Raw genomic sequence first — 23,205 nt, 5'->3', positions numbered from 1 at the left:
TAATTATGGACCGATGTGGACCAATTTTTGCGCGGTTGTTAGATACCATATACCAATACCATGTACCAAATTTCAGCCGGATCGGATGCAATTTGCTTCTCTTTGAGGCTTCGCAAACCAAATCTGGAGATCGGTTTATATGGGGTCTATATATAATAATGGATCGATGTGGACCAATTTTTGCATGGTTGTTAGAGACCATATACCAACATCATGTACCAAATTTCAGCCGGATCGGATGAAATTTGCTTCTCTCTGAGGCTCCGCAAGCCAAATCTGGGGATCGGTTTATATGGGGGCTATATATAATTATGGACCGATGTGGACCAATTTTTGCATGATTGTTAGAGACCATATACCAACACCATGTACCAAATTTCAGCCGGATCGGATGAAATATGCTTCTCTTAGAGGCTCCACAAACCAAATCTGGGGATCGGTTTATATGGGGGCTATATATAATTAAGTACCGATATGGACCAATTTTTGCATGATTGTTAGAGAACATATACCGACACCACGTACCAAATTTCAGCCGGATCGGATGAAATATGCTTCTCTTAGAGGCTCCACAAACCAAATCTGGGGATCGGTTTATATGGGGGCTATATATAATTATGGACCGATGCGGACCAATTTTTGCATGGTTGTTAGAGACCATATACCAACACCATATACTAAATTTCAGCCAGATCGGGTGAAATATGCTTCTGTTAGAGGCTCCACAAGCCAAATCTGAGGGCCCCTTTATATGGGGGCTATACGTAAAAGTGGACCGATATGGCCCATTTTCAATACCATCCGACCTACATCGATAACAACTGCTTGTGCCAAGTTTCAAGTCGATAGCTGGTTTCGTTCGGAAGTTAGCGTGATTTCAACAGACGGACGGACGGACGGACGGACATGCTTAGATCGACTCAGAATTTCACCACGACCCAGAATATATATACTTTATGGGGTCTTAGAGCAATATTTCGATGTGTTACAAACGGAATGACAAAGTTAATATACCCCCATCCTATGATGGAGGCTGTAAATATAACTGAAAGCCAATTAAAAAATTAATTGATTCAATTAAAAAATTAATTGATACTCTTAATTTTTGTGATTGATTTTTGTTTCAATTAAAAAAATTGTTGAATCAATTACATTTTTACCCGATTTTCATAAAGCTCCGTTAGTGTTCCGTTAACTAACCAACTTTTAAACCGTATTATATACGAAGCTGTCATCTTGTCTTTATATTCCATAGGCCAGTTAGGAATTTAACTGACGAAAATTTTTGAGTTAAAGTTAACCGGAGAGAAGATATTTGCAATCTACTTTCTGTTAACTGGCAGTTAAAGCCTAACGGAGCTACATGAAAATGGCCGTTAACTGAATATTTTTTTTTAACTCAATTAAGACTTTAATTGGAAAAAATTTCGTGACAACATTTTCTGTGCACTAAGTGTCAAATTTGGTTTATACGAGTATTGGTTCATAGTTTTGTAAATCTAGATGTATGTTAGGGGCATAAAGAGATATATGAAGTTTGGTATCGGTTAGGGGTTGATACAATCTTTATATACACTGGTCTTCCAAATTTAACTTCGTGAGGAGATAGAAGGCGCACTAATCATCCAGAACTAAAATTTTATGATTTTACTTCTCGTACTCACTCGAATAATGCGAGAAAAAGTGTAAATTAATCAAAACATGTGAAAGAGGTTATTTCAACGGATTTTCTTGCACACACAGATGAGATGCTCAAGATTCCTTTAAAATTTAAACAAGACTGCTACATATCAATCCAGAATCTCCACATATAGAAATATAAAATTTAACTTCAGGATGTGTACCATTTGAACAATTTGAAATTTTTTAAAGGAATCTTTCATTTTTGAGTCATAGTGCTGGGAATTCAAGATTGGTGCTACGAAATAACGCCCCAATGATATAAACGCATTTTCTCTTTGGGCGTTATTTCATTGGGGCGTTATTTCAGTGGGGTGTTATTTCGTAGAGCCTTCAAGATCGTATATACTTGTTTCAGTGTAAGTTTATCATGTGTCACCCACTGATAAGATAGAATTTCATCTTAGCTTTCAAAATTGCTTTGTTGGCCTCAGTGTTTTCTTTACAATAGCTAGCCTCTCTATCTAACCTAACTTTGGTAACAAATTCTTATGTATTTATTTATATTTTTATTTGTTAATGATTTTAAATAGAAATAAATAAGTATAATAAATAAAATAATGTCATATATAAAATAATTTTTAACATAAAAGATACAGGTAATAATATAATTGACTATAGATTTTAATATGAGTTCTTTCCGTGTATTCAGATTTGGTCTTTAAAGATTTTCTAATTTACTAGACGGTTGTAAGAGAACCGAGCTATTGATAAACATTTGAAAGAAAAATATTATAATAATGATACAGACCCAGAGAAGGAATATGATCATTTTAAATATGTTTCAAGAGCATAATGTTGGATTTTCACGGAGAACGTAAGACCTTTTTGTCGCAAAAATATTGTTACCGAAATCAGATATATAATCGCCAAGAAGATAAAATGGTTGCGAAAAACATGTTACATGTTCCCCATGAACAACTAAAATTATGCTTTTGAAACATGTTTGGGGTAATAATATTCCTTATCTGCGTGTAGTTAGGGCTTCCCCTGGAGTCTTCTTCTAAACTCCATTCTCTTCCCCTACTCCATTTTAATTCTTCATGGTCTGGTATCCTTTTTAAGAACCATTCTCTTCCTCATCCTCATATTCACATTCATCATCATTATCATCTTCAGTACATTCCTCATCATCATCTTCGTCTTCTTCATCTTCATCCGATTTATTAGGTTTTGATGTGGTAGTACTCGTAATACCTTTGGGACTATCAGTAAATGTTGGCTGATATTTTTCATCTTCCAAACGACTTAAAGGAGATGTAGTTGCCATGGTTGAACTTGGATTTATTGTAGTACCAATACTTTGGGTTTTATTATCTTTGTGGGATTCTTTGATTTTATCTTTGGATGAGGTTTTGTTTGACGCATCTCCATTATCTTTTAAAACCATAGTTGTTGTAGCTGTTCCTATAATATCAGATCCTGATATATTTGTTAAATACTCAAATTTTTTATTGGGTAAGATTGGGGTAGATAGAGTCTCTATAACAGATTTCACGGCTTCATTGTCTGGCTTCAATGAATCCCTAAAGACCAAAGGTTTATCCCGAGTATCTTTACTTCCAGCAACTTGGATGGTTTTATTTTGATTCTCTTTGAGATTTAGTGAATTTATCGCATTGGAATTTGGTTTCTCCTGAATCACTTTATCGGATGTGGTACCATTGAGTTTACTGATTAAATTCTCTGAAATATCTTCATTATCTTCTCTATCCCAATCTATGAGTGGCGGAGGTGTTATGCGTGGCGCTGCTGTTGAGGTTAGCATAAACTCATCGACAATTTCACAGTTTTTGCCCAGATATCCTTGGCGGCATTCACAGTGATAATTGCCATCTTCCTTGGTTAGGGAAATACAACGTCCTCCGTTTTCACAGGTATTGGGATTTTCTTTGCAGTAGGTAAGGGCTAAACCAAATTGGAAAGTAAAAGAACACACATCAAATGGATTCTATCGAAGATAGATATTAACATCTACCATACCCTCATCACACAGGATTCCTCCCCATCCAGCTTTACAGTTACATTCCCAAGGTTTGGTGCAATCACCATGTACGCATCCCGGATAGGGGAAACATTGATCACATTTAGGGCCAGTCCAGCCTACTTTACAGCTGCAATGAAAGATTTTCGATTAAGGGTTGATTTTAAACGGTCTTCTTGATTACCTACCGACACTCTCCCGGTTTCTTACAGTAGCCATGCTGTTTATGGCAATCACCGCTACAGATTGCTATCCAATGAAATTGGCTATAAATATTCACAATTCATCCTCTTATCATTTACAGCAAAAAACTTACGTATCTGACACAATAGTCCTGTATAGCCTGGTTTGCAATTGCACTCTAAGGGCTTATTGCAAGTTCCATGTTGGCAACCCGGTAATACGGCACATTCACTGCAATTACGCCCAGCCCAACCAATGCGACAACGACACTCACTTGGTGCATCACAATAGCCTCGTGTTTTATGGCAACCATCTCGACACGAAGCTATTCAGAGGTGGGGGAGGAAGAGGAAGAAAGAAGCCAAAGTGCAAAATAATTAACATTCCATCAAGTTTTGTTTTTTTTTTTTTGCCCATCAAGGTAAATACTTACGTTCAGTGCAGAAAAGTCCATCCCAGCCAGGACGACAAATGCATTCGAATGGTTTGGTGCAGTCACCATGCTGGCATCCGGGCAAAGGTATGCATTTTTCACATAATTCCCCACTGTAGCCAATGCGACAACGGCATTCGCCAGGACGTTGACAATAGCCTTAACCAAAGAAACAGAAAGAATGAGAGGTTGCATGAAGATAATGGGAGCTTTAATCGAATGCAGATTGGAAAAAGAATGAATTGTTTTCCAAATGTAGGAAAGAATAAAAGATTCTTGTATTATAATATCCGGCATTGCCCCAGGGTGGCTCCATCTATGAGTTAATGGCAGGAGCCACCGTGGTGCAATAGTTAGCATGCCCGCCTTGCATACACAAGGTCGTGGGTTCGATTCCTGGTTCGACCGAACACCAAAAAGTTTTTCAACGGTGGATTATCCCACCTCAGTAATGCTGGTGACATTTCTGAGGGTTTCAAAGCTTCTCTAAGTGGTTTCAGTGCAATTTGCAACGCTGTTCGGACTCGGCTATAAAAAGGAGGTACCTTGTCATTGAACTTAACATGGAATCGGACAGCACTCAGTGATAAGAGAGAAGTTCACCAATGTGGTATCACACTGGACTGATTAGTCTAAGTGAGCCTGATACATCGGGCTGCCACCCAACCTAACCTAACCTATGGCAGTTGACTGGGTTAATTTTTGGTCATTCACTCTTACATCCTAATAACTCTCCCCATTCATAGTGTGGATGAAAAGCGGATTGAGAGAAGAGAAACTTCTTTGCATCTTGCCAGAGATCGGCTTATTACAGGTTCCAATATGCTCCTCCTGCCAGTAACCTGTGAATAATTTAGAAATGTAATCTCCTCTATGTATTCCCTAAGGTCTTTCAACTCCTAATTACAACATCTGTATCTTGCGAAAGTGAGATAAAGATCAGCAAACTACTCGATTAATTTTTATACCCTCCACCATAGGATGGGGGGTATATTAACTTTGTCATTCCGTTTGCAACACATCGAAATATTGCTCTAAGACCCCATAAAGTATATTCTGGGTCGTGGTGAAATTCTGAGTCGATCTGAGCATGTCCGTCCGTCTGTTGAAATCACGCTAACTTCCGAACGAAACAAGCTATCGACTTGAAACTTGGCACAAGTAGTTGTTATTGATGTAGGTCGGATGGTATTGCAAATGGGCCATATCGGTCCACTTTTACGTATGGCCCCCATATAAAGGGACCCTCAGATTTGGCTTGTGGAGCCTCTAACAAAAGCATATTTCATCCGATCCGGCTGAAATTTGGTACGTGGTGTCAGCATATGATCTCTAACAACCAGGCAAAAACTGGTCCACATCGGTTGCGGAGCCTCTAAGAGAAGCAAATTTCACCCGATCCGGCTGAAATTTGGTACATGGTGTGAGTATATGGTCTCTAACAACTATGCAAAAATTGGTCCACATCGGACCATAATTATATATAGCCCCCATATAAACCGATCACCAGATTTGACCTCCGGAGCCTCTTGGAAGGACCATAATTATATATAGCCCCCATATAAACCGATCCCCCGATTTGGCTTGTGGAGACTCTAAGAGAAGCAAATTTCATCCGATCCGACTGAAATTTGGTACATGGTGTTAGCATATGTTCTCTAACAACCATGGAAAAATTGGTCCTTATCGGTCCATAATTGTATATAGCCCTCATATAAACCTATCACCAGATTTGATCTCCGGAGCCTCTTGGAAGACCAAAAAGTCATCTGATTCAGTTGAAAGTTGGTACGTGATGTTAATATATGGCCTCAAACACCCATGCAAAAATTGGTCGATATCGGTCCATAATTATATATAGGCCCCATATAAACCGATCCCCTCCGGAGCACTTTGGAAGAGCAAAATTCTTCCAATCGGGTGAAATTTGGTACGTGATGTTAGTATAGGGTATCCAACAACCATGCAGGAATTGGTTCCTATCAGTCCATAATAATATATAGCTCCCATATAAACCGGTCCCCAGATTTGACCTCCGGTGCCTTTTGGAGGAGCAAAATTCAACCGATCTGGTTGAAATTTGGTACGTGGTGGTAGTATATGATATTTAAGTCTTTAGTCTTTCGTAGAAGTTTCTACGCAATCCATGGTGGAGGGTACATAAATTCGGCCTGGCCGAACTTACGGCCGTATATACTTGTTCTTTATTCGGTTAATTTTTGGTCATTCACTCTTACATCCTAATAACTCTCCCCATTCATAGTGTGGATGAAAAGCTGATTGAGAGAAGAGAAACTTCTTTGCATCTTGCCAGAGATCGGCTTATTACAGGTTCCAATATGCTCCTCCTGCCGGTACCCTGTGAATAATTTAGAAATGTACTCTCCTCTATGTATTCCCTAAGATCTTTCAACTCCCAATTACAACATCTGTATCTTGCGAAAGTGAGATAAAGATCAGCAAATTACTCGATCAATTTTTATACCTTCCACCATAGGATGGGGGGTATATTAACTTTGTCATTCCATTTGTAACACATCGAAATATTGCTCTAAGACCCCATAAAGTATATATATTCTGGGTCGTGGTGAAATTCTGAGTCGATCTGAGCATGTCCGTCCGTCCGTCCGTCTGTTGAAATCACGCTAACTTCCGAACGAAACAAGCTATCGACTTGAAACTTGGCACAAGTAGTTGTTATTGATGTAGGTCGGATGGTATTGCAAATGGGCCATATCGGTCCACTTTTACGTATAGCCCCCATATACACGGACCCCCAAATTTGGCTTGCGAGGCCTCTAAGAGAAGCAAGAAGATCCGATCCGGCTGAAATTTGGTGTCAGCATATGATCTCTAACAACCATGCAAAAACTGGTCCATATCGGTTCATAATTATATATAGCCCCCATATTAACCGATCCCCCGATTTGGCTTGCGGAGCCTCTAAGAGAAGCAAATTTCGTCCGATCTGGCTGAAATTTGGTACATGGTGTTAGTATATGGTCTCTAACAACTATGCAAAAATTGGTCCATATCGGTCCATAATTATATATAGCCCCCATATAAACCGATCCCCCGATTTGGCTTGCGGAGCCTCTAAGAGAAGCAAATTTCATCCGATCCGACTGAAATTTGGTACATGGTGTTAGTATATGGTCTCTAACAACCATGGAAAAATTGGTCCATATCGGTCCCTAATTATATGTAGCCCTCATATAAACCTATCACCAGATTTGACCTCCGGAGCCTCTTGGAAGACCAAAAAGTCATCTGATTCAGTTGAAAGTTGGTACGTGATGTTAATATACGGCCTCAAACACCCATGCAAAAATTGGTCCATATCGGTCCATAATTATATATAGGCCCCATATAAACCGATCCCCAGATTTGACCTCCGGAGCACTTTGGAAGAGCAAAATTCTTCCCATTCGGTTGAAATTTGCTACGTGATGTTGGTATATCACAATGGACTGAATAGTCTAATTGAGCCTGAATCTTAAACGGGCTGCCACTTTAACTTAGTATATGGTATCCAACAACCATGCAGGAATTGTTTGATATCAGTCCATAATTATATATAGCCCCCATATAAACCGATCCCCAGATTTGACCTGCGGTGCCTTTTGGAGAAGCAAAATTCATCCGATCTGGTTGAAATTTGGTACGTGGTGGTAGTATATGATATTTAACAACCATGCCAAAAGTGGTACATACCAGTCCATAATCATAGATAGCCCCCATATAAACCGATCCCGAGATTTGGTTTTGGGGCCTCTTGGAGTAGCAAATTTCATCCGAGTGAGTTGAAATTTGGTACATTGTGCTAGTATAACATATGGCCGTTAACAACCATGCCTAACTAGGTTCATATCGGTCTATAGTTATATATAGCCCTCAGATAAATCGATCCCCAATCACACAAAAATTGGTCCATATCAAGTGCATAATTCTATATAGCCCCCATATAAGCGACCCCCGTATTTCAATTCTGGCTCTCTACGTACCGTGCAAAAAGTCCATATCGATATACCACGTATGGACTAACTCACAATTTAGAAAACGATGTTAAGAAGTTTTAAGATACCACAACCCAAGTAATTCGATTGTGGATGACAGTCTTTCGTAGAAGTTTCTACGCAATCCATGGTGGAGGGTACATAAGATTCGGCCTGGCCGAACTTATGGCCGTATATACTTGTTCTTTATTCGCTCTCTGTATTCCCTATGTTTCTATTCGCTTCCTCAAAATCCTGAGGTAGAAGAGGTTGGGTTGTAAAAGAAGACTCAGAATCGTCAGGTCCACTAAGACTTTCCACCTTATGGTTGATTAAAGAGGAACACACATTTAAGCCAGGATTCGCCTTGCTGCGTGCTTCAATAAGCTCTTCCTGTCAGTACCCTGTGCTTAATTTAGAAATACACTCTTCACTACATATTCTCTATGTTTCTCCTGGCTATCTGGCAAGATCTGTATCTTGCGAAGGCGGTATAAAGATCAGCTGTCGTTTGTTCGCTCCCTCAGAATCCTGAGGTTGAAGAAGTTAGGCAAGGTTGTAAAAGAAGACTCAGTATCGTCAGATCCAATAATGCTCTCTCCACTTTATTGTTGATTAAAGAGGAAAATGAGTAGAGAAGATCCTCTTCGAAAGACACATATATAAACCAGGATTCGGCTTGTTGTTGATGGCGCCAATATGCTCTTCCTGTCGTTACCCTTTGTTTAATTTAGAAATACACTCTCTGACAATTCTGGACTTTGGGATTCTGAGAAAGTGAACAAACGACTGCTTTCGAAAGATGCAGATCAGCAGTCCTTCGTTCACTCTCTCACAAATCCTGAGGTCCAAGCCGTTAGGATAGGTATGAAAAGAAGGCTCAGAATCAGTATGAAAAGAAGATTCAGAATCGTCATATTGCTCTCCACTGAAAGGTAGAGTTAAAAGAGACAGGAGTAAAGAAGACCGTTTTGACAGACATACATCTAAGCAACGATTCGGCTTGTTTCAGGCTCTAATATGCTCCTACCTTCCTTGCCCTATTTGAACAAGGTTGAAACTCTCTTAAGTATATTCTCTATGCTTCTTCCCAAACTTAAATAAATCCAGGTTTCTGACAGTAGCTCCTCCAAAGGTCTACAGCTTGTGAGGGCAGAGTATTGAAAGTTCAAAACAGTTCAGTTATAGGGTCAAAACTTCGTCATCTCATGCCGAAAGAAATACATAAGTTGGATTAGATAAACTAGAGAGTCTATCCGTTGTTTCACACTCACTAAAACTATTCAATCTATTGTGACAGTGGTGAAGTTCTCTCTTATCGCTGAGTGCTGCCCAGTTCCATGTTTAGCTCTATAACAAGGGACTTCCCTTCTTTATAGCAGAGTCAGAAAGTCGGCGAAACCGCCTAGAGAAGCTTTAAACTACCGCTGAAAAAATTTACATTCAACGCAGGAGTCGGTTGTGAGTTCTATAAGTTTTGCATGTGTACAAATAAGTCCTGGTTCTCCTTCATTGTTTCTCCTTCAACTGTCAAGGCCCGAAAGCAGGATAACAGAATCCTCAGGCCCCATAACGCTTCTCAGTAAGATTTAGGCAACGTTTAGATGAAATTCTCAGAATAATGAAGGTTAGGTAGGTTAAATCGAAAAAAAGTCAGACTTCCTTCGTCTGCTTCCATTATTCGTTCTATCAGAATCCTCAGGCCCCATAATGCTTGCCAGTGAGATTTAGGTTATATTTGAATGATATTACGAAGCAGAGCTGCTGATGTCAGAAAATATATCCAACTCAGGATTGAGCTTACTGCGTCCTTCATTTTGAGTGTTTGGTAGTATGTCTTCGTAAGTATTTTCCAAATTTTAGTGTCGAATAGGAGAGTGTTCGGTATCAGTTCTCCTGTTAAATAATAATATCAGGGAATGTATTGGGAAAGCACGGTAGTGACAGAAGAAATGCTCAAACTTTTGGAGCTCCAGTTATATGTCGTGATTCATAATCGCAACAAACCGGCCCACCACTCTGTGCGCCCCGTCGGAACTCTCATAGTCGTTTTAGCTTCCTTTCTCCTGGTCAATAATAATATTTAGGGTCGCAGCCCTAGTTACAAGTCGCACATTCGTTTAAGTATGTGATTCATATTTACAACAAACGAGTCATCCACACTGTGTACCATATTTATTTTGCTCTTCTGATCGTCTTCCTGTTACACAGCCCACACTATCTGTGTGTCAATCGTTTTACCTTCCTTAAGTAATTCCTTGGATCTAATCTCCTTCGGGTTCAGTACCATATTTTTATATAGCTCTTCCGACTATCTTGTGGTCACATAGACCACACGAACTGTATCGGCGGGTTATTGACAGAGTTAATTATGTAAAATTTTTCATCCTCGCCATTCGCTAAAGTTCGGAATTCTTAGGGGCTTGTTAACTTTTTAAGTTCCGCATTGGTAATCGCGATCAACTGGCCCTCATCTCAACGTGCCTATATTAGGACCTGTTGTTTGTCATTTTAACCTCCCTACGTAAATTTCGTTCGGGTTCCTTCATCGATTTTATGACAATGTCACTGACCCACCACAGCCCTTTACTACTCTCCTTAAGTAGTTCCTTCGTTCCAATCGGTCGAGTTTCTCTGGGTTTCCTCGGCGTTGCTACTCAACACCATCTGGACCTCATCTCAACGTGCACCTTGAGAATTCTTAGGGGCTTGTTAGCTTTTAAAGTCCGGCATTGGTATTCGTCACCAAGTGGCCCTCAACTTAACGTATCTGTCAAGCATCATCTTACTCTCCTTAAAGGGTGATACGGTCAAAATTTGGTCAATATAAACTTGACGTATTTCTTTCAATTTTGCATTTGAAAAACCTGAACGCATTTTGAAGGTGTGTGTGTGTGTTGCATGTTGCTTCTATTTGGATTTTGGAATTCACTCTTCAGTTGTCAAAATGCCGTCCAAGCTAGAAGAGCAGCGTATCAAAATTTTGCTCGCGCATCGCGAAAATTCGAGCTACTCGCACGCAAAGCTGGCAAAATCGCTAAAAGTTGCCAAATCAACCGTTTCAAATGTAATTAAAGTGTTTGGGGAACGTTTGTCGACAGCCAGGAAGTCTGGATCGGGGGGAAATCGAAAACCGGAAGCCGCTGAGACGACAAAGAGAGTTGCCGGTAGTTTCAAGCGAAACCCTAACCTCTCTCTCCGAGATGCCGCAAATAAGCTGGATGTATGGTCTACAACCGGACTATCGACTTACAAGAAGGTAGTGACTCCAAATCGCGATGATAAACAAAATACCACGGCCAAAGCGCGATCCCGGAGGCTGTACACGACGATGCTGACGAAGTTTGACTGCGTGGTAATGGACGACGAAACCTACGTCAAAGCCGACTACAAGTAGCTTCCGGGACAGGAGTTTTACGGCAAAAGGAAAGGGAAAGGTAGCAGATATTTTCAAGCACATAAAACTGTAAAAGTTCGCAAAGAAATATCTGGTTTGGCAAGCCATCTGTACCTGTGGCTTGAAAAGCAGCATTTTCATAGCTTCCGGGACCGTCAACCAAGAAATTTACGTGAAAGAGTGTTTGAATAAACGTCTGCTGCCTTTCCTGAAGAAACACGGTTGTTCCGTACTGTTTTGGCCGGATTTGGCATCTTGCCATTACGGTAAAAAGGCCATGGAGTGGTACGCCGCCAACAACGTGCAGGTGGTTCCCAAGGACAATAACCCTCCCAACACGCCAGAGCTCCGCCAAATTGAGAAATGCTGGGCTATTGTCAAGCGGAACCTAAAGAAGATCAAAAACAAAAACTGCTAAGAACGAGCAGCAGTTCAAGGCAAACTGCCTTTCTGCGGCGAAGAAGGTGGATAAGGTGGCTGTACAAAATCTGATGGCAGGTGTCAAGTGTGAGGCCCGGCAATTCGGATTTGGAAAAGCGAAAGCCTAACTGAATATTTTTCCTGAATTTTATACTAATTGAACTTGAACAAGTATATACGGCCGTAAGTTCGGCCAGGCCGAATCTTATGTACCCTCCACCATGGATTGCGTAGGAACTTCTACTAAAGGCTGTCATCCACAATCGAATTACTTGGGTTGCGATAACACTTGCCAATGGCAAGGTATCGTAAAACTTTTTAACACTGTCTTCTAAATTGTAAGTTAGCCCATACGGGGTATATATTAAACAAAAAAAGGCCGATTAAATACGTATATAATCTAGTTTGACAAAATTTTTTATAGAAATAAAATTTTGACAAAATTTTCTATAGAAATGAAACCTTGACAAAATTTTCTATAGAAATAAAATTTTGACAAAATTTTCTATAGAAATAAAAATTTGACAAAATTTTCTATAGAAATAAAAACTTGACAAAATTTTCTATAGAAATAAAATGTTGACAAAATTTTCTATGGAAGTAAAATGTTGACAAAATTTTCTATAGCAATACAATTTTGACAAAAATTTCTATAGAAATAAAATGTTGACAAATTTTGTATAGAAATGAAATTTTGACAAAATTTTGTATAGAAATAAAATGTTGACAAAATCTTCTACAGAAATAATTTTTTTACAAAATTTTCTATAGATATAAAATTTTGACAAACATTTCTATAGAAATAAACTTTTGATAAAACTTTCTATAGAAATGAAATTTTAACAAAACTTTCTATAGAAATAAAATTTTTACAAAATTTTCTATGGAAATAAAATTTTGACAAACATTTGTATAGAAATAAACTTTTGACAAAACTTTCTATAGAAATGAAATTTTGACAAAACTTTCTATAGTAATAAAATTTGACAAAATTTTCTATGGAAATAAAGTTTTGGTAGATTGTTTTTGGCGATATGGACCAATTTTTGTGTAATAAGTCATCGGCTATATATAACTAAAGACCGATATGGACCAATTTTTACATGGCTGTTAGAGGCCATATATTGACAAAATGTACCAAATTTCAACAATATCGGATGACTTTTGCTCCTCCAAGAGGTTCCGGACGTCAAATCTGGGGACGGTTTATATGGGAACTATATATAATTATGGACCGATATGGACCAATTTTTGCATGATTGTTAGAGACCATATACTAACAGCATGTACCAAATTTCAACTGGATCGGATGAATTTTGCTCTTCCAAGAGGCTCCGGAGGTCAAATCTGGGGATCGGTTTATATGGGGGCTATATATAATTATGGACCGATATGGACCAATTTTTGCATGGTTATTAGAGGCCGTAAACTAACATCAGGTACCAAATTTCAACCGGATCCGATGAATTTTGCCCCTCCAAGAGGCTCCGGAGGTCAAATCTGGGGATCGGTTTATATGGGGGCTATATATAATTATGGACCGATATGGACCAATTTTTGCATGGTTGTTAAAAACCGTATACTAAGACCACGTACTAAATTTCAACCGGATCGGATGAATTTTGCTCCTCCAAGAGGCTCCGGTGGTCAAATCTGGGGATCGGTTTATATGGGAGCTATATATAATTATGGACCGATATGGACCAATTTTTGCATGGGTGTTAGAGGTCATATACTAACACCTTGTACCAAATTTCAACCGGATCGGATGAATTTTGCCCCTCCAAGAGGCTCCGGAGGTCTGGGGATCGGTTTATATGGGGGCTATATATAATTATGGACCGATATGGACCAATTTTTGCATGGTTGTTAAAAACCGTATACTAAGAGCACGTACTAAATTTCAACCGGATCGGATGAATTTTGCTCCTCCAAGAGGCTCCGGTGGTCAAATCTGGGGATCGGTTTATATGGGAGCTATATATAATTATGGACCGATATGGACCAATATTTGCATGGTTGTTAGAGGCCGTATACTAACATCAGGTACCAAATTTCAACCGGATCGGATGAATTTTGCCCCTCCAAAAGTCTCCGGAGGTCAAATCTGGGGATCGGTTTATATGGGGGCTATATATATTTATGGACCGATATGGACCAATTTTTGCATGGTTGTTAGATACCGTATACTAAGACCACGTACCAAATTTCAACCGGATCGGATGAATTTTGCTGCTCCGGGAGGCTCCCCAAGCCAAATTTGGGGATCGGTTTATATGGGGGCTATACGTAAACGTGGTCCGATATGGCCCATTTTCAATACCATCTGACCTACATCAATAACAACTACTTGTGCCAAGTTTCAAGTCGATAGCTTGTTTCGTTCGGAAGTTAGCGTGATTTCCACAGACGGACGGACAGCCGGACAGACGGACAGACGGACGGACGGACAGACGGACGGACGGACGGACATGCTTAGATCGACTCTGAATTTCACCACGACCCAGAATATATATACTTTATGGGGTCTTAGAGCAATATTTCGATGTGTTACAAACGGAATGACAAAGTTAATATACCCCCATCCTATGGTGGAGGGTATAAAAAGAAATTTAATTTGATTTTTTAAATAAACGATTTCACCGATTTACACGCGTTTTCCCTTGACCAAATATTGACCTATCACCCTTTACGTAGGTCCCAGGTTATAATTTCGTTCGATTTCCTTCTTTGTTCTTATGACAATGTCGCTGACCCACAGCCCTTTACTACTCTCCTTTCGTTCCAATCGGCCGCTGTGGATTCTAAGGTCTTTGGGTTCTCGTAGAAGTGTCCTTTCTGCAGCCTCCTCAATCTTACCCTTGGCCTTTTTCTTTACCCGCATGATTTATCGCGTTCCCAATAATTGAGTTTGGCAGTGTTTCCTCCGGTATCCCGTCATGTACTATTGTACAAACAGTATCCTACTATTATGCTCCTTAGCATCTGGGTTATCTACTCTTTTTATAGTCCTGGTCACCTGAAACTATTTCGCATTCAACATTCCTCAACCAAGAATGCCTTAAAAATTGGGTTCCTCGCTTCATTTCTACCTCAAAATGGCCTCCAAAATCTCCGGATCTCAATCTGTGGGAGTTTGCGCCTGGGTCATTTTGGAGAGTAAGGTACCAAAGTGTGGATCATCTCAAGGAGACGCTTCGATGGAATAGGGCCAAAATACCACAGAACCACTTTCGTGCGGCATGTGATGGGTTTGTCGGCCGTTTAAAGGCCATAATTCTTGCAAAAGGTAGCCAATTCGAACAAATATAAATTGATGTTGGCTTTTGAACAATAATATTAAGAACTTTATATTGTTGCATTAAACGTCAGCCACCCTGTATATGCCTTGGAACGAGAATCATCTTCATGATCCTTGAAAATGATATTGGAATGACCTATAAAGTTTATGCAAGGGGTTGCGAAGACATCAAGAAAATCGGAGCTTCCAGTTCTTCGACTATGGGTGAACGGACTCGTATTGGAAAGGGGGAATAGAAGAAGTTTCGTAAAATACCCTAATTAGGAATTATAACTTGGACTTCTTTAAAAAAACAATCTTTTTATTCCTTCCCATACCTGTCCAAGTTGTTTTGTTATCGAATTTGAATGGACCACAGGCTCAGTCGTTTAATTAAGTGTTTTCGATTGAGGATTGGACACCTTTGCCTATAGACAAAGTCCGAGCTATATGGATGGTCTCGGTTGGTGTTGTGGTCAATTTTGCCAAATGCTATTATTCTGATGTAGTTGTGTTTTCACTTACCGTTCATGGGATCACAGCCTTTGCGACACATAGGCACTTGGCATAAATCTCCTTGCCATCCTGGTAGGCATTTAACATCACCCTTATCATCGCATATGTAATGAGAATTGGCTTTTTGCTTTTGAGCCTTTTCGCAAGCCTAAACAGGAATCAAAAGAAGATGAAGAATGGTGGAAAAAATGTGAATGGTTTTGAGGGGTATTTTGCTTTGCTGCCAGATCCTGGTCCTTGTTCTCGACGTTATCATTGATGAACGATAATGTCGTCTATTGGTATTTGTGGTTAAGTTGGCTTTTGTCCACCCCTTTGGTGCTGGACACCAGGAGGCGGGGGCTTGTGAATGACATATTTATTATTCACCCGGTAACTTACCCTTTGTTTCCATAATGGCACATTTGCTTGTTTGCCATATTTGGTATCGTAATTTTGTGCCATTGGCAGTAATATGGCCAAAATGGCCAAATGCAACACATATGTTACAGGCATCCTTTGTTTGTTTCACACCATTTATTCCTATGGATAGAAGAAAACACAATTTTTGGGATATGGATATTAGTTGGAAATTTTGTATGGTAAAGTTTCCTTTGGAGATTTTTTGAAATATTTTCCAGGTGAGTTACTTTTGGGTTATATGGAATAGTATCAATTTTTAAAGTAGTCGCCATAATCTGGTGTAAATTTATTTAAATTTACTCTTCAAAAATACAAAATTTATAAATTGAACAAAATATAGAAGATTTTAGCAAAATTGTATTTCTATAGAAAATTTTGTCAAATTTTATTTCTATAGAAAATTTTGTCAAAATTTTATTTCTATAGAAAATTTTGTCAAAATTTTATTTCTATAGAAAATTTTGTCAAAATTTTATTAAAATTATATTTCTATAGAAAATGTCAAAATTTTATTTCTATAGAAAATTTTGTCAAAATTTTATTTCTATAGAAAATTTTGTCAAAATTTTATTTATGTCTAAAATTTTGTCAAAATTTTATTTCTATAGAAAATTTTATTAAAATTATATTTCTATAGAAAATTTTTTCAAAATTTTATTTCTATAGAAAATTTTGTCAAAATTTTATTTCTATAGAAAATTTTGTCAAAATTTTATTAAAATTATATTCTATAGAAAATTTTGTCAAAATTTTATTTCTATAGAAAATTTTGTCAAAATTTTATTTCTATAGAAAATTTTGTCAAAATTTTATTTCTACAAAATTTTGTCAAAATTTTATTTCTATAGAAAATTTTGTCAACATTTTATTGCTATAGAAAATTTTGTCAAAATTTTATTTCTATAGAAAATTTTGTCAAAATTTTATTTCTATAGAAAATTTTATTAAAATTATATTTCTATACAAAATATTGTCAATTTTTTTCCTATGTTGGTTAAGCTACACTTGTAGTTTAGTCAATGTATGGTTTTAAGCTGAAATCAAAAAACAACAACAATGATTAAAGAACAAAAACCAACAATAACAAAATAAAACGAATGAAAAAATTTTAATTCAATAGAACATTTTGTCAAAATATTACTTCTATAGAAAATTTTGTCAAAATTTTATTTCTATAGAAAATTTTGTCAAATGTTTATTTCTATAGAAAATTTTGTAAAAATTTTATTTCCATAGAAATTTTGTCAAAATTTTATTTCTATAGAAAAATTTGTAAAAATTTTATTTCTATAGAAAATTTTGTCAAAATTTTATTTCTATAGAAAATTTTGTAAAAATTTTATTTCTATAGAAAATTTTATTAAAATTATATTTCTAGAGAAAATTTTGTCAAATTTTATTTCTATAGAAAATTTTGTCAAAATTTTATTTCCATAGAAAATTTTGTCAAAATTTCATTTCTGTAGAAAATTTTGTCAAAATTTTATTTCTATAGAAAATTTTGTAAAAATTTATTTCTATAGAAAATTTTGTCAAAATTTATTTCTATAGAAAATTTTGTCAAAATTTTATTTCTACAAAATTTTGTCAAAATTTTATTTCTATAGAAAATTTTGTCAACATTTTATTGCTATAGAAAATTTTGTCAAAATTTTATTTCTATAGAAAATTTTGTCAAAATTTTATTTCTATAGAAAATTTTATTAAAATTATATTTCTATACAAAATATTGTCAATTTTTTTCCTATGTTGGTTAAGCTACACTTGTAGTTTAGTCAATGTATGGTTTTAAGCTGAAATCAAAAAACAACAACAATGATTAAAGAACAAAAACCAACAATAACAAAATAAAACGAATGAAAAAATTTTAATTCAATAGAACATTTTGTCAAAATATTACTTCTATAGAAAATTTTGTCAAAATTTTATTTCTATAGAAAATTTTGTCAAATGTTTATTTCTATAGAAAATTTTGTAAAAATTTTATTTCCATAGAAATTTTGTCAAAATTTTATTTCTATAGAAAAATTTGTAAAAATTTTATTTCTATAGAAAATTTTGTCAAAATTTTATTTCTATAGAAAATTTTGTAAAAATTTTATTTCTATAGAAAATTTTATTAAAATTATATTTCTAGAGAAAATTTTGTCAAATTTTATTTCTATAGAAAATTTTGTCAAAATTTTATTTCCATAGAAAATTTTGTCAAAATTTCATTTCTGTAGAAAATTTTGTCAAAATTTTATTTCTATAGAAAATTTTGTAAAAATTTATTTCTATAGAAAATTTTGTCAAAATTTATTTCTATAGAAAATTTTGTCAAAATTTTATTTCTACAAAATTTTGTCAAAATTTTATTTCTATAGAAAATTTTGTCAACATTTTATTGCTATAGAAAATTTTGTCAAAATTTTATTTCTATAGAAAATTTTGTCAAAATTTTATTTCTATAGAAAATTTTATTAAAATTATATTTCTATACAAAATATTGTCAATTTTTTTCCTATGTTGGTTAAGCTACACTTGTAGTTTAGTCAATGTATGGTTTTAAGCTGAAATCAAAAAACAACAACAATGATTAAAGAACAAAAACCAACAATAACAAAATAAAACGAATGAAAAAATTTTAATTCAATAGAACATTTTGTCAAAATATTACTTCTATAGAAAATTTTGTCAAAATTTTATTTCTATAGAAAATTTTGTCAAATGTTTATTTCTATAGAAGATTTTGTAAAAATTTTATTTCCATAGAAATTTTGTCAAAATTTTATTTCTATAGAAAAATTTGTAAAAATTTTATTTCTATAGAAAATTTTGTCAAAATTTTATTTCTATAGAAAATTTTGTAAAAATTTTATTTCTATAGAAAATTTTATTAAAATTATATTTCTAGAGAAAATTTTGTCAAATTTTATTTCTATAGAAAATTTTGTCAAAATTTTATTTCCATAGAAAATTTTGTCAAAATTTCATTTCTGTAGAAAATTTTGTCAAAATTTTATTTCTATAGAAAATTTTGTAAAAATTTATTTCTATAGAAAATTTTGTCAAAATTTATTTCTATAGAAAATTTTGTCAAAATTTTATTTCTATAGAAAATTTTATTAAAATTATATTTCTATAGAAAATTTTATTAAAATTATATTTCTATAGAAAATTTTGTCAAAATTTTATTTCTATAGAAAATTGTGTCAAAATTTTGTCTCTATAGAAATTTTTGTTAAAATTTTATTTGTATATAAAATTTTGTCAAAATTTTATTTATTTATAAAATGTTGTCAACGATTTATTTCTCTATAAAATTATGTCAAAATTTTATTTCTATACAAAAGTTTATCAAGATTTTCATTTCCATAGAAAAATTTGTCAAAATTTTATTTCTATAGAAAATTTTGTCAACATTTTATTTCTATAGAAAATTTTGTCAAAATATTATTTCTATAGAAAATATTGTCAAAATTTTATTTCTATGGAAAAGTGAAATAAAAAACAACAACAAATTTTTATTTCTATAAAAAATCTTGTCAAAATTTTATTTCTATAGAAAATTGTGTAGAAGATTTTGTCAAAATTTTATTTTTATAGCAATTAGTATCAAAATTTTATTTCTATAGAATAATTTATGAACATTTTACCTCTATAGAAAATTTTGTCAACATTTTATTTCTATAGAAAATTTTGTAAACATTTTGGTAATATTTTATTTCTATAGAAGTTTTGTTAAAATTTTATTTCTATAGAAAATTTTGTCAAATGATATGTTTATACAAAATTTTGTCAAAATTTTATTTCTAAAGAAAATTTTTTATTTCAATAGAAAATTTGGCAAAAGTTTATTGCTATAGAATATTTTGTTAAATTTTATTTCTATAGAAAATTTTGTCAGAATTTTATTTCTATAGAAAATTTTTTATTTCAATAGAAAATTTGGCAAAAGTTTATTGCTATAGAATATTTTGTTAAATTTTATTTCTATAGAAAATTTTGTCAGAATTTTATTTCTATAGAAAATTTTGGCAAAATTTTATTCCTATAGAAAATTTTGTCAAAATTTTATTCCTATAGAAAATTTTGTCAAAATTTTTATTTCTATAAATTTTTTTTTTTCAAAATTTTATTTCTATAGAAAGTTTTATCAAAATTTTATTTCTATAGATAATTTTGTCAAAATTTTATTTTATAGAAAAGTTTGTCAAAATTTTCATTTCCATAGAAAAATTTGTCAAAATTTTACTTCTATAGAAAATTTTGACAAAATTTTATTTCTATAGAAAATTGTGACAAAATTTTATTCCCATAGAAAATTTTATTTGTTGTGTTGATCTCAGCTTTAAAACCATTGTGTTGACTAAGCTACAAGAGTAGCGTAACCAACGGAGGAAAAGAATGTTTATCAAATTTAGGTGGGCAAAGCCCTATAGACTGCAAAATGGTTGGATGGACGCACGTTTCGGAATTACCACATTCCTCATCAACATCCTCTACTTGCAGCAAAACTATCAACCAATTATCAGAATAAATTCAGGCAGTTCACTAAACCCAAGTTGAACCACACTTGAACTTTCCGAAAAAATGTTTATGATAGCCGGCTTATGCCGAAATAAATTCATACCAACATTTTGTAAAATTTTGTAAAAAATTATTTCCATAGAAAATTTTGTAAAAATTTATTTCTATAAAAAATGTAGAAAACATTTATTTCCATAGAAAATTTTGTCAAAATTTTATTTCTATGGAAAATTTTCATTCGGAAGTTAGCGTGGTTTCCACAAACGGCTGGACGGACATCGCTAGATCGACTCAGAATTCACGATTCAGATGATACTTTATGGGATCTTAGATGAATATTTCTACAAACAAAACATTAAACTGGTGTGAACCAAGGAGTCGCTTCCCTTACATGAAAGTAGCCAGTTACCGAATTCATTTTTTTCTCCGATAAGAAGCTTTTCCAAATTGAGCAGTTTTTGAACAAACAAAATTATCGGATATACTGCCAAAGAGGTCAGCTGAAAATGTACACAGTATTGAAACACTGGGCAGACTAACATTTCGGCCGCAGATTATGGACTTTGCAATAAGACTCATCACGCATCAAACAAACGAGGTTCCTTCCTTCATTTTCACCGAACAATGTCCACCAAAATCTCTGGATCTTTGTCAGCCGTTTGGAGGCCATAATTCGTAGCAATGGTAGCCAAATCAATACTGATTCTAAAATGTTATGGTATTTGCGACATTTTTAGGTTTTGAACACTAAAATCAAAAACATAAAGCATGTTACTTTTACATACTAGACACCCTGTATACTCATTTAGATTCGTGATGGAAGGCATATCAGCGTTTATTTCTTCGAACTCAGACCATTTTCACTTGTATTTGGTATTCTTATGAAATTTTGCCATATTTCTGTTCCAGATGTTAGATTTAACCATTAGTGTAAATTTTTATTGCATTTTATGGGAACACCACACACATATGATTGATTTGCATTTATGGCTCTTTAGATCACTTCTTCAGCGTCTTAACCATTTCACATAATTAGCACATTTGATTGAGATTAGCTACTGAATGAAAAATGAAACTAATTCAACTTTCTTCAGAAAATAAACAAATTTCGAACAAATATAATGTTCAAGACTCTTTAGTTGTCGATGCACTCATGAAAGTGAAACAAATATTAAAAAACAGTTTTCAATTGTTTTTTGTTTACCATTGGCAACTTCAAAACAATTTCACTTTGATTATCGCTTGTGACCATAAACCCCATGAATTTTAAGGTGACAGTTGCGTGTATGGAATTATTAATGATAGGTTTGGCCATTGTTAACTGATTTTCAAGTACCTTTTGACTCACTGACAAATTCGAAACGAACGAATATGACTAAAAACACTCTCAGAATTCAATTTCTCCAGAGTATAACCCGCAACACAATGCTTGAAAGACACTTTATAGAAATCTTAACTCGTTTGCCACACCGTTACCATGAACTTGACTTTAAGCCGGTCTTCGAAGAACTAAAGTTTTGAGCCATCAACATGAATTCTAAAGAAATTCATTTGGCCATAATGAAAGTTAAAAGAAATTCTTCTTTCTTTCCTCTCATTGACTCTCTGTATATCTCTTTGGGGAAAATTTGGGTCATATGGCTTTATGAGTGTGAGAGAGAGAGAGAAAGAGATTGGCTAGAAGTGTTGACAGCAAGTTGTCGACAATTGTCAAACGACTAATACAGAGAGTGGTGGTAAATGTTTTTAGCGTTTTGTAAACGATCAGTATGAGCGCATGCGCAACATTACCAACTCATTGATCCAGTTGTCGTTTAACCTGTTGACGACATACAAACAATAACGTAATGTGTTATTAAAATTTATTGGGTCACTATCATTGTTGACATTATAAAACTAGTAAGGAAAATCTAAAGTCGGACGTTGCCGACTAAATTATACCCTTCACCATTTTGTAGACCAACATTTTCGATACCATTCCAGCAAAAACAAAAAAAAAATCGCCAAAAAAGTAGCGAAAATATACTTTTTGGATCCGGAAGTACTGGAAAATTGGCACAGAAGCGATGAATTTAACATCCCACACAGAAGCGATGAATTTAACATCCCCAGCGTCGTCAAAAAAGTGGAGAAAGTGTTTTTTTTTTGATCCGGGGAGTTGTGCAAAATTGGCGCAGAAGCGATGAATTTAACATGGCCTTGTCATAGGACGGATGTCTGCCATTTCAACAGCTGTTGAACTTAATTTGCATTACTTTTTAGGGTGTGATCCGAATTCAGTGTTTTGGATGAAAAATTTGTGGTAATTTGCCAAATAATTTTAAATTTTTTTTAACGGTTTTTAAATGCATTCTAATGCTTGCCTGAAACGTTTGACCTCAAATATTTGAAAAAATTCGCAAT

General features: G+C 34.8%; 1 protein-coding gene across 1 annotated transcript; it reads right to left on the bottom strand.

The window, feature by feature from the left end:
* Window positions 1-2,642: 2,642 nt before the first annotated feature.
* On the bottom strand, window positions 2,643-22,281 carry C901. Its single transcript, XM_075299698.1, has 8 exons — window positions 22,139-22,281; window positions 16,270-16,410; window positions 15,898-16,036; window positions 4,281-4,439; window positions 3,981-4,172; window positions 3,853-3,913; window positions 3,664-3,794; window positions 2,643-3,588 (listed from the first exon to the last, which is right to left on the bottom strand). Exons 2-8 carry the CDS (start codon window positions 16,381-16,383, stop codon window positions 2,741-2,743), a joined length of 1,644 nt encoding a protein of 547 aa, XP_075155813.1. The 5' UTR covers window positions 16,384-16,410; window positions 22,139-22,281; the 3' UTR covers window positions 2,643-2,740.
* Between the last annotated feature and the right edge of the window lie 924 nt (window positions 22,282-23,205).

Source organism: Haematobia irritans, chromosome 3 (assembly GCF_050003625.1).
Source record: "Haematobia irritans isolate KBUSLIRL chromosome 3, ASM5000362v1, whole genome shotgun sequence".
In the NCBI taxonomy this organism is placed as follows: Eukaryota; Metazoa; Arthropoda; class Insecta; order Diptera; family Muscidae; genus Haematobia; species Haematobia irritans.
The sequence above is the reverse complement of the archived record's forward strand: the minus strand, read 5'-3'. Positions and strand labels throughout refer to the sequence as shown.

What these genes read in the sequence shown, in the direction of transcription:
- C901 (XM_075299698.1), bottom strand. Translation starts at nt 16,383, where the DNA reads ATGCCTGTAACATATGTGTTGCATTTGGCCATTTTGGCCATATTACTG. An exon ending in TGGACTTTTCTGCACTGAAC is followed by an intron (nt 4,173 to 4,280) that starts GTAAGTATTTAC and finishes ACCTCTGAATAG; the next exon opens with CTTCGTGTCGAGATGGTTGC. An exon ending in AAGAAACCGGGAGAGTGTCG is followed by an intron (nt 3,795 to 3,852) that starts GTAGGTAATCAA and finishes CTTTCATTGCAG; the next exon opens with CTGTAAAGTAGGCTGGACTG.